The sequence below is a fragment of the Primulina eburnea genome, chromosome 8 (assembly GCF_022965805.1).
Source record: "Primulina eburnea isolate SZY01 chromosome 8, ASM2296580v1, whole genome shotgun sequence".
Classification (NCBI taxonomy): Eukaryota; Viridiplantae; Streptophyta; class Magnoliopsida; order Lamiales; family Gesneriaceae; genus Primulina; species Primulina eburnea.
Window position 1 is genome coordinate 42,183,698 of NC_133108.1, and position 14,727 is coordinate 42,198,424.

A 14,727-nucleotide genomic window follows, 5' to 3' on the forward strand; every position below is an offset into this window, starting at 1 on the left:
CTAACTGACAAGCGGGCGAGTATAAAATTACAATAACTATAGAGATAGATATGCAAGCAGGTGGATCCATCAACCTATGGATGACTGATCATTGAATTTAATTAATCTGGGTCCTGCTTCAGATTCATTTAGGTGGAAATTTTCAATTTTAAAAACAATTTTCCAATATCATTTCAAATTAAAATTCTGACATAGCCCAGATCTACCTGCTCCGATTGTTTACGCCAACTTCTTTGTTTGAGGTATTTTTTGGGATATAATACAACTAGAATAGATGATTTCGGTCCACAAAATGAAAATAAAAAAAATTATACAGTGGTGGATCGATAAAAATATTATAACTGTTTGTCCAAACGAACTTATAGAATAATTATATAGTGGTGGATAGATACACTAGCATCCTCGTATAACCTCAATGAATAGAGACTGTAGTAGATTCCATGACATAGATGATTGCACATGCCATAAAGCACAAACAGAACGGGTAACAAACGGATTGAGATCATCAGAAGCCAAACCGTGCGACACGAACGGATTGTGGTCAGGTCATGCATCCATTAGACCATTACAATAAGCATAATACAAATTAAGAGCTAAATCAGCACAATAGAAAAGGGTAAATGGATATCAATCCATTGTAAAGGTGTAAGCCACATAACAGAGAATACAAGCATAACAAACTTGTGTACAGAAATCAGCATGAAAAAACTGGAGGCAAAGGACAATTTATAACAAATGAACTGTGGGTCATAATTATAATCCAAAGGATGAGTGACGTATTTTATCCATTCCAAGGAATTGAATCGCTAGAGTTGCTTCACAAATGTAATTTTCAACTGACTCGGTCCATTGATTTTGTGCAAATCCTGATCGGCTTTGAATATGTGTATACATTGCCAAACACAAGAGAAGACGAGCACACCCAACCTATTAGCCTTTTGGATAGGGAGTCCATCAAATTAAACCCAAGACAGTCTCTTAAACATCTTTCAGTACTCATCAGTTTTTATCTTATGCACCTTAATTCTGCCGTAAATGGAAAAAGGATCATATTAATGACCCAGACCCAGACCCGATGATAGCCTTTCTCAAGCTGCAACTTCCTGCATTGATTACCAACAAAAACACCAATGTCAGCACAACAGGAAAGTCAAAACAAAAACTGGCTTCCTAGGTGGTCGAACCAAGTTAATAAGCCCCTAAACTTTTTGTAGTAAAATTGATCGAAGTGGGACACGTATCGTAATTCAGATGACTTTTTCCATATCAGCGTAGGCTAACTGGCTAAATTGCAACTTATATGCCATAAGGATATTGATATCGCATCACTTCATGTTAATATGAAACAAAATTACAGTAACCTAAACAAATAAGAGAAAAAACCCACCTTTAATTTGCATAGAATTGCAGAAAAGCAATGATCAAGATGTACACGCCAACTCATCTGTATCCGAATCACTTGCGTTGTAACCTGCAGGGGTTACAACTTCCGTAACATCTGACATTCCCTTTCATATATCACAATGAAGAAATAAAAAGTAGTCCCAAAATGTTGGTATCCCACAAACATAATAAAGAATCACCTGGACGTTTGTAGCTAAGTTTCCTCGCTGAAGCCCTGATTCGCGAAGCTTTTGAGATCCAAAACTTCCCCTAATATTTTAAAGCCCACAAATTCAGAAAAGGCAAAAACAGCTGATTAGATCTATGTTCTTTAAAAAGAAAAAACCTCGACTTTTTTTTTAAAACAGATGACCACTCACCTCATTCACAATCAACCTAAATAAATAATATATAGAAGAAAGAAAAAAGAAAAGAACAGTATGGAACATCACATAACAAATTATTGTACAAATCACACAAATATAAAAATAACCCTGAAGAGAGAATCAAAGGTTAAACCTTTTCTTCATCTTTGGCAACTCCATAGCCGCTATTGTACATTTGACTTACAATCACCTGCATTCTAACGTCCCCATCCTCCGCCTCTTTAAGCGTCTCTAGAAACCATCGTTCTTCACAGTCAGAAACCACTTCCGAAAGCGGAAGCCCCACCTTCTCCGCTACAACGTCGCCTCCTTCAGCCTCCGTCGGCTTCATTCTCTTCTTCCCTGTATTATCGCCGTCATTCTTGCGCTTGAAACCCAACGGTGATAATTTTCCCATCTATCTATATTCTTTGATGTATCCTTATTCCATTGGTTATGAAATTAGTGAATTAGGGTTTCTTTCTTTATATGACCGAGTGGAGGAGGGGTTTGCAATCCGGGTGTGTGTCAACTGTCACGTGGTAAGGTACGATGTCGTATCCACACACATCACTTCAAGAGGAACTTCATTGCAGCCTGATGGTACGTAGTTATTATATTAGATCATGGGCAATTTCAGCTTTGACATACATAACAGCTATACAATATTGACACGTGAATTGTCGTGTTTTTTCGAAAAAAATAAAATTTGATAACATAAATAATAAAAATCACAAATAATTATAAAATATTGACATGTGAATTGTCATATTTTCTCGAAAAAAATAAAATTTGACAGCATAAATAATAAAAATCGCAAATAAACAAAAATACAGTATTACTTTAGTAATACTTTGATAGCACTTATTATAGTAGATTATTTTTTTATTATTATTTTTAAATAAATTGAGACCTTTGTATAAGAAAATAATCGTTTGACTAAGGCCCAGTTTGGTAGGTGGGATTATGGGTGGATTGTTAGATAGTCTTTTCTTTGGTCCAATTAATAAATTTGAGATTGACTAATTGTTGGACAATTTTTACTGTTGGACTTGGCAAATGTATCCATGCTTTCAGGCTGGATTAGTTTTATCCGAGTGGACTGAAATTAGCGACGGTTTCTGAAAATAGATCGGCGACGGTTTCTGAAAAAAGATCGGCGACGGTTTCTAAGCGGCGACGGTTTCGTGCACTAATAAACCGTCGCTAAATGTCAAATTAGAGACGGTTTCACAAGATCGGCGACGGTTTCTCAAAAACCGTCGCTATTAGCGACGGGTTTTAAGAAGCCGTCGCTAATATTCCGGGGGCAAAGGGGAAGGGCAATTTCGTATCTTCATCAAAAAATTCAAAATTATCCTTCACTTAAAAATCGTACCAAACTTAATATTATTTTACACCATATATTACAATCCTACCATAATCATTTTCTTTATCATTTACGTACTAATCATTAGTTTATCCTATCCTTCAACCAAACGGACCCTAAGTTTTTAATTGGACAAGATATCCAATGAACTGAGTGTTAAAAAAACAAATTAAAAAAAAAAACATTGAGATTCAGGGTTTGATGGTCATTGGAGTGTCACGACGATATTGGACTTGGTTATGAAAAGAACCCAATTGTAATGGGCTCTATACCCTTGTTGGGCCATTACCCAGTAATCCTACTGGCCCATTAACGAGTCCTCGCCTTGTAATAGGACTAGAAAGTATATTATATAATTCTTTAATCATTTGAATTACTATTATTCTGTTATTACCATTTCAAATACTTTAATCCAGATTAAATTAAACAAAATAAATAAACGAGATACTTAAACTTAAATAAATTAAACTAGCATGTATTTGATTTTATTTTTTTTACCTTGATCCAAGCCAAAAGAACATCGACTCGAACCGGTTACATTTTTACATAAATAATATTTTACTTTATTATCTCTATTTTTTAAAAAAATATCAAATCGTAATTTATTATATTTCAAATAACTAGGTCGAAGAGTGGGATAGGTATAATTTTCATATTTTTAATTTCCAAATATATTCTCTTTTAAATTATAGTCTTGGAATTTTGGATATTTATTAGCTCGATAAGTTTTCTTGTTCTCATCCATATAATTTTCTTCTTTCTGACAACCGAGATCAACTAGTGAGTTCATTCTACGCACAAGTTTTATTTTTCTTTTTCTTTTTTTCTAAAAAAATGATACAGGCATACTCTATTTTTCGATAATTTAATATAATTTGATTATTTTTACTATAATTATTATATTAAAAAATAATCTGTAATTTTTTTATGTATTAATTTCATACATATTTATATATTAATTTTTTTTATGAATAGATATTTTTAAGTAATATTTGTAGTTGAAATCTTTGATTGTTTCGAATGCTTAGATATTTTTCATGTTTGATGTTATCTATATTTTTCATAGAGGTTCAGTGTACAAATTTTATTTGAATCATATTTTTTTATAATTAAATAAAATAGAGTAGGTCACTTGTGAGACGGACTCACGAATCTTTATCTGTGACGGATCAACTCTATCGATATTCACAATAAAAAGTAATGCTCTTAGCATGAAAAGTAATATTTTTTAGGCAAAAACTTGTGTGAGACGGTTTTACGGGTCGTACTTGTGAGACGGATCTCTTATTTGGGTCATCCATGAAAAAATATTACTTTTATGCTAAAAATATTACTTTTTATTGTGAATATCGGTAGGATTGACCCGTCTCACAGATTAAGATTCGTGAGACGGTCTCACATGAGACCCATTCTATTTTTTAATAGATGACCTAAATAAAATATCTATCTCACAAAATACGACTTGTAAGACCGTCTCACACAAGTTTTTGTCAATAAAATATTATTTTTTATGCTAAGAGTATTACTTTTTATTATGAATATCGGTATGTTTGACCCGTCTCACATATTAAGATCCGTGAGACGGTCTAGCATGAGACCCACTCATGTGAGACTGTCTCACGGATCCTAATCTATGATACGGGTCAACCCTGCCCATATTCACAATAAAAATTAATATTTTTAGCATAAAAAATAATACTTTTTCGTTGATGACCCAAATAAGAGATTCGTCTCAAAAATACGACACGTGAGACTATCTCACACACGTTTTTGCCCTCTATTTTTTAATGGATGACCCAAATAAAATATCGGTCTCACAAAATACGACCTGTGAGATCGTCTCACACAAATTTTTGTCAATAAAATATTACTTTTTATGCTAAGAGTATTACTTTTTATTGTGAATATTGATAGGGTTGACCCGTCTCACAGATTAAGATCCGTGTGGCGGTTTCACATGAGACTCACTATATTTTTTAATGGATGACTCAAATAAAATATATGTCTCACAAAATATGATCTGTAAGACCGTCTCACACAAATTTTTGTCAATAAAATATTTTCTTTTACTTCCCCGTAATAGTTTCTGGCTCGGACAAATAAAATAATGCAAGATCGGATTATATATGCAAGATCTGGTCAAACATAAATAACTTTTGAATCTTCATATGATACGAATATCCATAATTTATTAGGGCAGCTGACTTTGTTGACTTCTTCTAGATGCCGTATAAACGATTACTGTAAATCATCTAATATATATATATATATATATATATATATATATATATATATATATATATATATATATATATATATTAGATGATTTACAGTAATCGTTTATACGGCTTCTTCTATATATATATATATATATATATATTGCATTATTATTTGCAATCATAAAGCTGTAAGTGAAAGACAGCAAGATTAGGTCATTCAAAATATACAATTTTAGCTATATTGTTTAATACCAACTATATATTTGAAACCTATTTTTTTAGAGTAAAACTCATAACTTTATTAAAAATGAACCTAAGTCGTCTATTAATATAAGCATATACGCATCTATAGTATCGCAATTTTAATCTTTTAGACAAGTTGGTGCCTCGGCAGTGGAATGGTGTAAACAAAAAAATATATAAATTTTTGTTATTCGAGTCGTATTAAGTGACGGAGCCAGAAATATGGTTATGTCCAGACTAGAATTTTAAACTCTAAAATCTTTTAGTATTTTAAATTGATTTACTCGGACTAATATCATATTATTTTAAAATTTACATATACATTTTTTAAAAAAAATAAAATTGGATCATCTGGGCTAAACCCAGGTAAAGGAGCATGTGGCTCCGCTCCTGAGTCGTATATGTTGCGTGCATGGAAGGAAAAGTATGTAATTGTTTTTTCTTTCTCTCTTCCAACTTCTAAACTAAGAAGCCCAAGTATGTAGATTATGAAATGTTTTTATTTTCTTAAACTTGGGTGTATGGTAGAATTTCCCTGCAATTCGTATGTGGGTTACCTAGACTGGGAACTAGGATGACCAGAATTAATGGCAACTTGGATTGGTTAATTATGAAAAGGAAACTATTCATATAAAATTAGTTTATACAATTATTACCTAATAAATTACTTATGCATGTCTGGCATGTTTGATTTTTAAATACGAAAGATTTTCCAAATCTTGAACATTTTGCACATATAATGAAGTCAGCAAATCAATCACCGAATCATGATTAATCTGCTTCTTTTGACGTAGTTTTAGTCCAATAGAACATGTACATCTAGCTAATCAAATAATTTGAGGCTAGCATTTATACCCATCTTAGAGAACCTATTTTAGTGAATAAAATGCTTTTTATATACACACACAAACTCATATGAGATGGCTTCAATGGTTAATTTGTGAGATAGATATTTTATTTGGGTCACTCGTGAAAAAATATTATTTTGTATGTAAAAAATATTACTTTTTATTATAAATATAAGTAGAGTTGACTCGTCTCACATTCATATTAAAGTTGTTAATGACACATCTTTTGATATATTGACTAGATTTCTCGTATGTTTTAGTATAAATCACTCAAAAGTCATCCCCTAAAATCATTCATCGATATAAATTAATACAATGACAGTTAGATATGCTAAGTTCTACTTTCCATCGAAACGGACCAAAAGATATCCGAATAGAAATATAAGAAGTTTGTTGCTCAATGCCCACAAACCCAAATTTAGAGCTTTTCTGTGACGGAGAATCTGATTGCATGATCTAGGAATACATGAATTATATGCAAACGAGAAAAATATACTTGCGGTCTTTTAACTCTATGTTTTTCATTTTTTGTTATGTACGTTGTCGGATAATTCACAATTTCAGTATATTATTCTGTACTTTGTTACAATTTTAATCATTTTTCATCAAATTACGGATGTACGTAGCAGCAAAAAATGATGATGTGATATATTGATAACACGTCAACGCTCTGATGAAAAATAACTAAAAACTAAATATAATAATACAAATTTAAATTAAAATCGTGAATTGACCGATAACATGATAAAAAATAAAAACACAAAATTTAAGAAACCATAATTTTTTCATCAAACGTCGCTTGTTGCATACTTGCATACAACTGAAAATATATATATATTCTAAAATGCAACTGAAAATATAAAATTCAAAATAAAGATTCGACAAGTGTAAACGCATGATTCCCGTAAAACTGGAGGATCGTTGATACCCTTCACGTGAATGGCATTGAACTATGCGTGTGCCGTGTAGGAAGCTAGAAAGTTGAAAATCAGATTGGCCATAACTATTTATAAATAAAACAACGTTCCTATCAATCTGGCTACCTCTTTACCCATCGCTAAGGTGACAATCACCCCGTGTATATACTCTATATATATATATATATATATATATATATTATACAAGTCGTTTAAAAATATTGTAAAAGTCGTAATTTAATCATATTGGCAACCAAACAATTCACCTATAAATTCATCCACTTCACTGCACATGCAAGTGAACAGGCACTAGCTGTTAAGTTAATTTACATTCACTGCTAATTATAGAATAGAACCTTTCAATTTCCTCTCCCATTAATCCATCAACAATGCCCGTCCAAGTGTCTTCCGAGGTTACTTTTTCAGGGTTCCACGTCCCTGGAAAAGACAATGTCACTTCTCCCCCAATCAAAAGGTATAGATTCTGTACTAGTTTCTATTATTTTAAAATCATTAATGTTTTTCTACCATTGGCAACTGTTTTGTGATTCATTTGTGTTCAAATGTTGGTTTATTTAGGTTGGAGGGAAAAGTTGCGATTGTTACCGGCGGTGCTAGAGGTATCGGAGAAGCAACCGTGAAGCTATTCGCATTCCATGGCTCTAAAGTAGTCATCGCAGATGTTGACGACAGTCTCGGCCATTCGCTCGCCAATTCGCTGTCTTCTCAGGTCGGCTTCTTCCACTGCGACGTCACGTCGGAGAACGACATTGAAACCCTGATAGACTCAACGGTCTCCACTTACGGGAAGCTGGATATACTCTTCAACAACGCCGGTATACTCGGAAACCAGGCCAAGCACAAGAGCATCCTCGATTTCAATGGCGAAGAATTCGATCAGATCATGAGAGTCAACGTCAGGGGGGCGGCGCTGGGGATGAAGCACGCAGCTCGGGCGATGATCAGACGCGGTGGGGGCGGGTGCATCATCTCCACGTCGAGCGTGGCTGGAGTGATGGGCGGGCTGGGGCCACATTCGTATACGGCATCGAAGCACGCGATCGTGGGGCTGACGAAGAATGCTGCTTGTGAACTGGGGCGGTATGGGATTCGAGTGAACTGCATCTCCCCGTTCGGCGTGGCGACGAGGATGCTGGTGAACGCGTGGAGGGGTGCTGACGAGGACGGCGACGCGTGCGCCAGCGAGGAGGAAATGGAGAATATGGAGGAGTTTGTGAGAGGACTGGCGAACCTGAAAGGAGAAACCCTAAGGGCGAAGGATATAGCGGAGGCGGCAGTGTATCTAGCGAGCGATGAATCCAGGTATATCAGTGGGCATAATCTTGTCGTGGATGGTGGGATTACCACTTCTAGGAATTGTGTTGGAATGTGACACTGCAATAATTTTTAATTCTTCTCTGGTTTTTTTCCCTTCTCCAAATTATTCTTGATAAAAAGTCAAACAATTGGTTGGAATCGATTTTTGTAATTTGGGGAAGATCGCATAGCAAATCGTACTTGATATAAAGTCAAATAACTGGTTTGGTTCGATTTCTGTAATTTGGAATATTCTCGATGATAACATTATAATTTGTTCTTAATAAGAATGGACTGATCGAGACTTTTGTTTTAACATGAATTCGAACATACATGATAAAATTTAACGTAGAATTTATGCACAGAAAACTACAAAAATTCGCTAGTCGATAGATGTCGAAGTTGAAGGATTACTAAATCTGTTGATTAATAGAGGTGTATCATTATCAATCACTCACGTCCATTAATTGGGATTAATTAAGTTCAAAGAGTGATTTGTGTCACTAAATGCAGACGCTTTATTTTGTAATCAAGATGAGATATAAATATAAAACTAGATTATATAATTGTACGCACGATTGTTTCGATTTGTAATCGAGCTTAGTAATTCCAGGAAGTGGTGCATACTTCAAAGTTCGGTGTAGAACAAATATTACATAATTTTTTTCTTCTCGTAGCAGTTTCATATCTATATAATGTTTTGATTTTTCCTAGTGTACTTATCTTACTCTATAGTTTCTGTACAACTTAATTTTAACATATTTATTTCTGATATCGTTTCCTCGAGCATATTTGATATTTCCTTCAAAAGGAATATCCAAACACCACATTTTTATATTTTTTCAGACAACAATTTCGATTATCACGCCCATGTTTCTTCAGTCGTTCGAATGAAATTTTATTTCTTTGAAAGTTTGAAATATTAAGATAGCACTAGGTCCAAATATGACTCTGGCCCAAACTGAACAAAGCTCATAGGAAGTCTCGTAAAACAAGCCCATTATACAATGTAGTAAATCTAATGGATTATTGATGTGAAATGGTAAGTACTATATATTAAGATTCTCACTACGGTCTTCCAAAAAAAAAAAAAAAAATAGATTCTCACTAATTGGAAAAAGAGTTAGTCTCATGTGAGACCGTCTCACGGGTCATAATCCGTGAGACGGATCGACCTTACCCATATTTACAATAAAAAGTAATACTCTTAGCATAAAAAGTAATACTTTTTCATGGGTGACCCAAATAAGAGATCCGTCTCACAAATATGACCCGTGAGACCGTCTCAAACAAGTTTTTGCCTTGGAGAAATCTCATATTCAAACGTAGGCAAAACCTTGTGTGAGATAGTCTCACGGGTCGTATTTGTAAGACGGATATCTTATTTAATTCATCCATAAAAAAATTATGCTAAGAATATTACTTTTTATTGTGAATATTCGTAGGGTTGACCCGTCTCATCGATTAAGATCCGTGATACGGTCTTACATTAGACTCACTCTCAAATATATTTTAAATTTTACTACAAATACCCTTGTCATTGTAATAACAACAAACATCATGAAAACATGGGATTTGGTGGGATTTGAAATTGGAGATATCGGTTTAAGTTATGAAAAGATCGTCGGCGTTATTGATGAAAGCCACTTTCTTGATATTAACGAGAATTTAATCATCGGTACTGAAGCATGGTGCAATTATTCAATAATTTTTACAACAGAGTGTGAAAAACAAAAATAGTAAGTTAGAAAACATATATTATTATATACAAAAACTTGTGTGAGACGGTCTCACGGGTCGTATTTTGTGAGACGGATATCTATTTGTGTCATTCATGAAAGAGTATTACAATTTATGCTACAAGTATTACTTTTTATTGTGAATATGGGTAAGGTTGACCCGTCTCACAGATAAATATCCGTGAGACCGTCTCACAAAAGACCTACTCATTATTGTAATATTATTGGATCACCATGACGATTTTATTTATCAGCAAAAGTGGAATACAGCGCAAAAAGAGTTTTCCCACTACACATCTCAGTTAACATTTGCTTAAAATAGTGAACTTTAATGCATACATATATATATATATATATATATATATATATATATATATATATATATAAATATATATATATATATATATAATATGAAGTGATCGCTAACTTGAACTTGAGTTTGTGAGAGTTTTCGTCGGATATGTCTCGATATATCTAACGTTGTTTATGACACATATAACAACCTTATAGTTTTCTTATGGAAGCACGAAAGGTTCATATGTCCACTCGAATTGACTTATCACCCTGAGACACTCATTTCGATTAACCTTATTCTTTACACCATCAATATACATAGGGACTTTTCTAAAATGTATTTTATTAAAGTAAAATGTCTCATACAAATATAGATGTAAAATCTTTTATGATTCTCCAATAATGCGTAGTGTCTTTTTTTATTTTTATGACAGCTCGTTTAGTTTAACAATATAAGAACTTAATTAAGCACATTTATTCGCCCTATTAAAATTAAGTTTATATGTATTATGGATGTAATTGGTTATAATACCTCTATTAATACTTACGTTTTAAACCCTTTTTTTTCCTCATGGATTTTGATTATTAGTTAAGAGAAGAAAGAATCTTTTACTTTTATTAGATTAATGATTGATGATGTACATTTGAGTAATTAGGATCTTAGAAGAATAAAACAATAATATGAAAATTAAAATAAATAATTTTCATGATGTAAGCCAATTAATTTTTTCCCCCCCGAAAATAATAAGAAAAAACACAAAAACTCTTGTGAGACGGTCTCACGGATCAATTTCGTGAGACGAGTCTTTTATTTTATTTGGGTCATCTATGAAAAAGTATTACTTTTTATGCTAAGAGTATTACTTTTTAGAGCAGGTCTCATGTGAGACCATCTCACGGATCCCAATTTGTGAGACGGGTCAACCCTACCCATATTCACAATAAAAAGTAATACTCTCAGCATAAAAAGTAATACTTTTTCATGGATTATCCAAATAAAGATCCGTATCACAAAATACGACCCGTGAGACCGTCTAACACAAGTTTTTGCCTACTTTTTATTGTGAATACCGATAGTGTTGACCCGTCTCACAGATAAAAATTCGTGAGACCGTCTCACAAAAGATCTACTCAAAGAAAATTTGTGTTTGTAAATATATCATTGAAATATATAGTCTTTTTAAGTAGCTTAAAAAAAAACTTGTTTGAAGTGTTTTTCTCTCCACACTTTCAAGATGAAAAGTGGGTTGTACATTTCACCCAAAATAATATTTGAGTAAGCTTTTAAAACCGCAACCGGGTTTCTAGCACATTGTTTTTCTCACTAGATTTTTACCATTTTCTATTCACAAATATAAGGTCTAACTAAATACAAAATGTATGGTGTTGGCCATGCATTAATAATTGATTTTCTCTGATCAAAATGCGATCGACACGTTGTATTTGAGCTACAATACGTACGATTTAAAAAATTGGAGTTGGATCATTACAATCGTTTGATATCACGTCAACTCATAAAGTTTGACCAAATCTTTGAAATAAGATCCTTTTTTTTTTACTTACATCCCATCAATTAATAATATATCTCCCCACTAATATTTGTCTTCTTTAATTTATTCAATCTTTCTTGTGACTAATTGGGGCCATGTTTGCCATTATTCTGCGATGTAATTTGAATCTAAGCTTGTCTGATTAATACTCTACTTTATTCCTTAATACGCGTTGGTAACACCTCATGAATCACTAATCGCTTTGGTCTTGTTCTTAAAACAATCACGTGATGTCAACTACCTTAAAGTTACACATTTCTGTTATGTAATTAAATCATTAATTCTTTTTAAAAGTAGTACTGCAAAAGATATTTTTCTTATATATTTGTATTTTCTTTTCTCGTGAGATGTTGTTACAATCGAGTCATGAACTCGAAACCTCGTCTCAAACTTTTTTGAAATGTTGTCGATCAAGTAGTACTGCAAAATATATTTTTCTTGTGTGTTAAATATTTATGTTTAGATTTGATTGAATGTAATTGAATCATGAACTCGAAACCTCGTCTCAAACTTTTTCAAAACGTTGTCGATCAGGTTATTTAAATGGTATTTAAACAAGAGAGGAGAAAGAGCGAATAATAAATTAAACATGGTTTCAGTTTCTTATATATTTGGGACTTCATCAATACTATGATCAAGATTATTGACTGAAATTAAGATATAGTTAATTATGTCAATGCTATCCTACGTAAGTGGGCATTCACATTTTTAAGATATTGAGTGATTTTAGTGAAGTGAAAAGTGAAGACCTAATTATTCACGAGCATAAAAAGGTATTTCTACTGTTTATGCAAAAACCCACCACCGAATTTTTATATTCCAACCTTATATGATATTATAAAAATTATAGTAAAAACCATATATTACACAATTCTGGTGAAATTGTGTAACTTAGACTAAATTAAAGTTCAATTAATCGAAAGATTTGGATTCTTTCTGGGTTTTCAATTACGAATCCGAAACTTGCTGAAAAAATCCCATGGAAAGTTGAAAATAAGCGAGAATCCGTGGTCCTCCATATAATGACACTTAATTTTGATGCTGATTAAAGTCAACCTATGGATTCTAAATATAAGTGCATTAGAAATTGTGATCATGGCACTAAGGATAACATCGAATAAACTAATTGATAGGTGGAAGCATGGAAACCATATATGGAAAATGACAAAAATTTGTATGAGACGATTTTACGGGTCGTATTTTATGAGACATATCTCTTATTTGGGTCATCCATGAATAAATATTACTTTTTATGTTAAGAGTATTACTTTTTATTGTGAATATCGACAGGGTTTACCCGTCTCACAGATAAAGATTCATGAAAACCGTCTCATAAGAGACCTACTCATAGAAAATTATGTATATTATAAATAAATAAAAATTAACTCGTGGCTGGCAATTTTTTTATTTTTATTTTTATTTGTTTGTAATGATTTTGAAAACAAGAGGATTTTAAACTTCTCAATTTTTTTTACATGAAATATTGAAATATAAAATATTTCAGAATTTAGGGATTTTGCCGTGATGTACGTACCCCACTTTCATTAATAATGATGATCTCTGATCCAAAAAGGGTCGGGAGTCGAGATCTGTTTCTTCCCCACATATTTCAGGAGACCCGCCCGTATTAAACAGAGACGTGAGAAGCATCTCTGACTACAAAATAACTAAATAATTAAGACAATATATTTTTTTATTCAATCTAACATACACACAAAGACAAATATTTTAGAAGATCTATTTTGTTGTAGCAATTAGGATTCAGAAAGCAACCTTAATTTCAAAATTTGGGAGATCTTGTTACGTCCATTCATAATAGACACAAAAATAATATTGTATGTTAAGGGTGTAAAAGAATCGAATTGAGTCGAATATTATAAAAAAAAAACTTAAGGTTTGATTTTGACTGAAATTAAGCATATTTGAGTTCAAATTTGATTCGAGAAGTTTAATTTTTTTTTTTGGACTTTGACTCAAAATGAAGTTCAAGTTTGCAGATAAAATATTTATCAATCCGAATCGAAAAACTCACGAACGAGGTTGATTCGTTTACGGTCCTAGCGTGTGCCTCCGAACATAGGGATATTCTCTACGCCACAACAACCAGTACTGTCTTTCTCAGATCAAGACTTGCCATCCAACCTCAAATTTTTGTTTCATCATGAATCCCCAATACCAACTATGGTCCATCATCAAGCCGTCAAGATTCCCAAACAATGAAACCCGGCCAAGTCTGTCGCCACAATAGGGATCATTTCTCGATTCTGATTACGACCTTGTGATCATACAAGATCACACGATCTAATTTTGCTACAAAATTTAATCATTAGATGGTTTAGATCAAAAGGAAAAATCAAACCTCACCATGCAAGTAACTTCGACTTTTTTTACATTTTTAGTCATTTTTTCGTTAGGATATTAGTACAACTAAAACACAACTTTTACTGATATACCCAACATCATGTCAATACCTCGCCGAGCAT

General features: G+C 32.8%; 2 protein-coding genes across 3 annotated transcripts; one reads left to right on the forward strand and one right to left on the reverse strand.

The window, feature by feature from the left end:
- Nucleotides 1–709: 709 nt before the first annotated feature.
- Nucleotides 710–2,317, reverse strand: LOC140838022 (uncharacterized). Of its 2 annotated transcripts, none has more exons than XM_073204107.1 (4): nt 1,903–2,317; nt 1,584–1,653; nt 1,388–1,498; nt 710–1,103 (listed from the first exon to the last, which is right to left on the reverse strand). In XM_073204107.1, the coding sequence occupies exons 1-3, from the start codon at nt 2,164–2,166 to the stop codon at nt 1,422–1,424; spliced, it is 411 nt and encodes a 136-aa protein (XP_073060208.1). In that variant the 5' UTR covers nt 2,167–2,317; the 3' UTR covers nt 710–1,103; nt 1,388–1,421. The 2 variants fall into 2 exon arrangements, with proteins under 2 accessions (XP_073060208.1, XP_073060209.1); XM_073204108.1 differs by having other exon boundaries at nt 1,388–1,471; nt 1,903–2,306.
- Nucleotides 2,318–7,599: 5,282 nt separating this feature from the next.
- Nucleotides 7,600–8,951, forward strand: LOC140838023 (short-chain dehydrogenase reductase 2a). Its single transcript, XM_073204109.1, has 2 exons — nt 7,600–7,819; nt 7,924–8,951. The coding sequence occupies exons 1-2, from the start codon at nt 7,734–7,736 to the stop codon at nt 8,735–8,737; spliced, it is 900 nt and encodes a 299-aa protein (XP_073060210.1). The 5' UTR covers nt 7,600–7,733; the 3' UTR covers nt 8,738–8,951.
- The last annotated feature ends 5,776 nt before the right edge of the window (nt 8,952–14,727 follow it).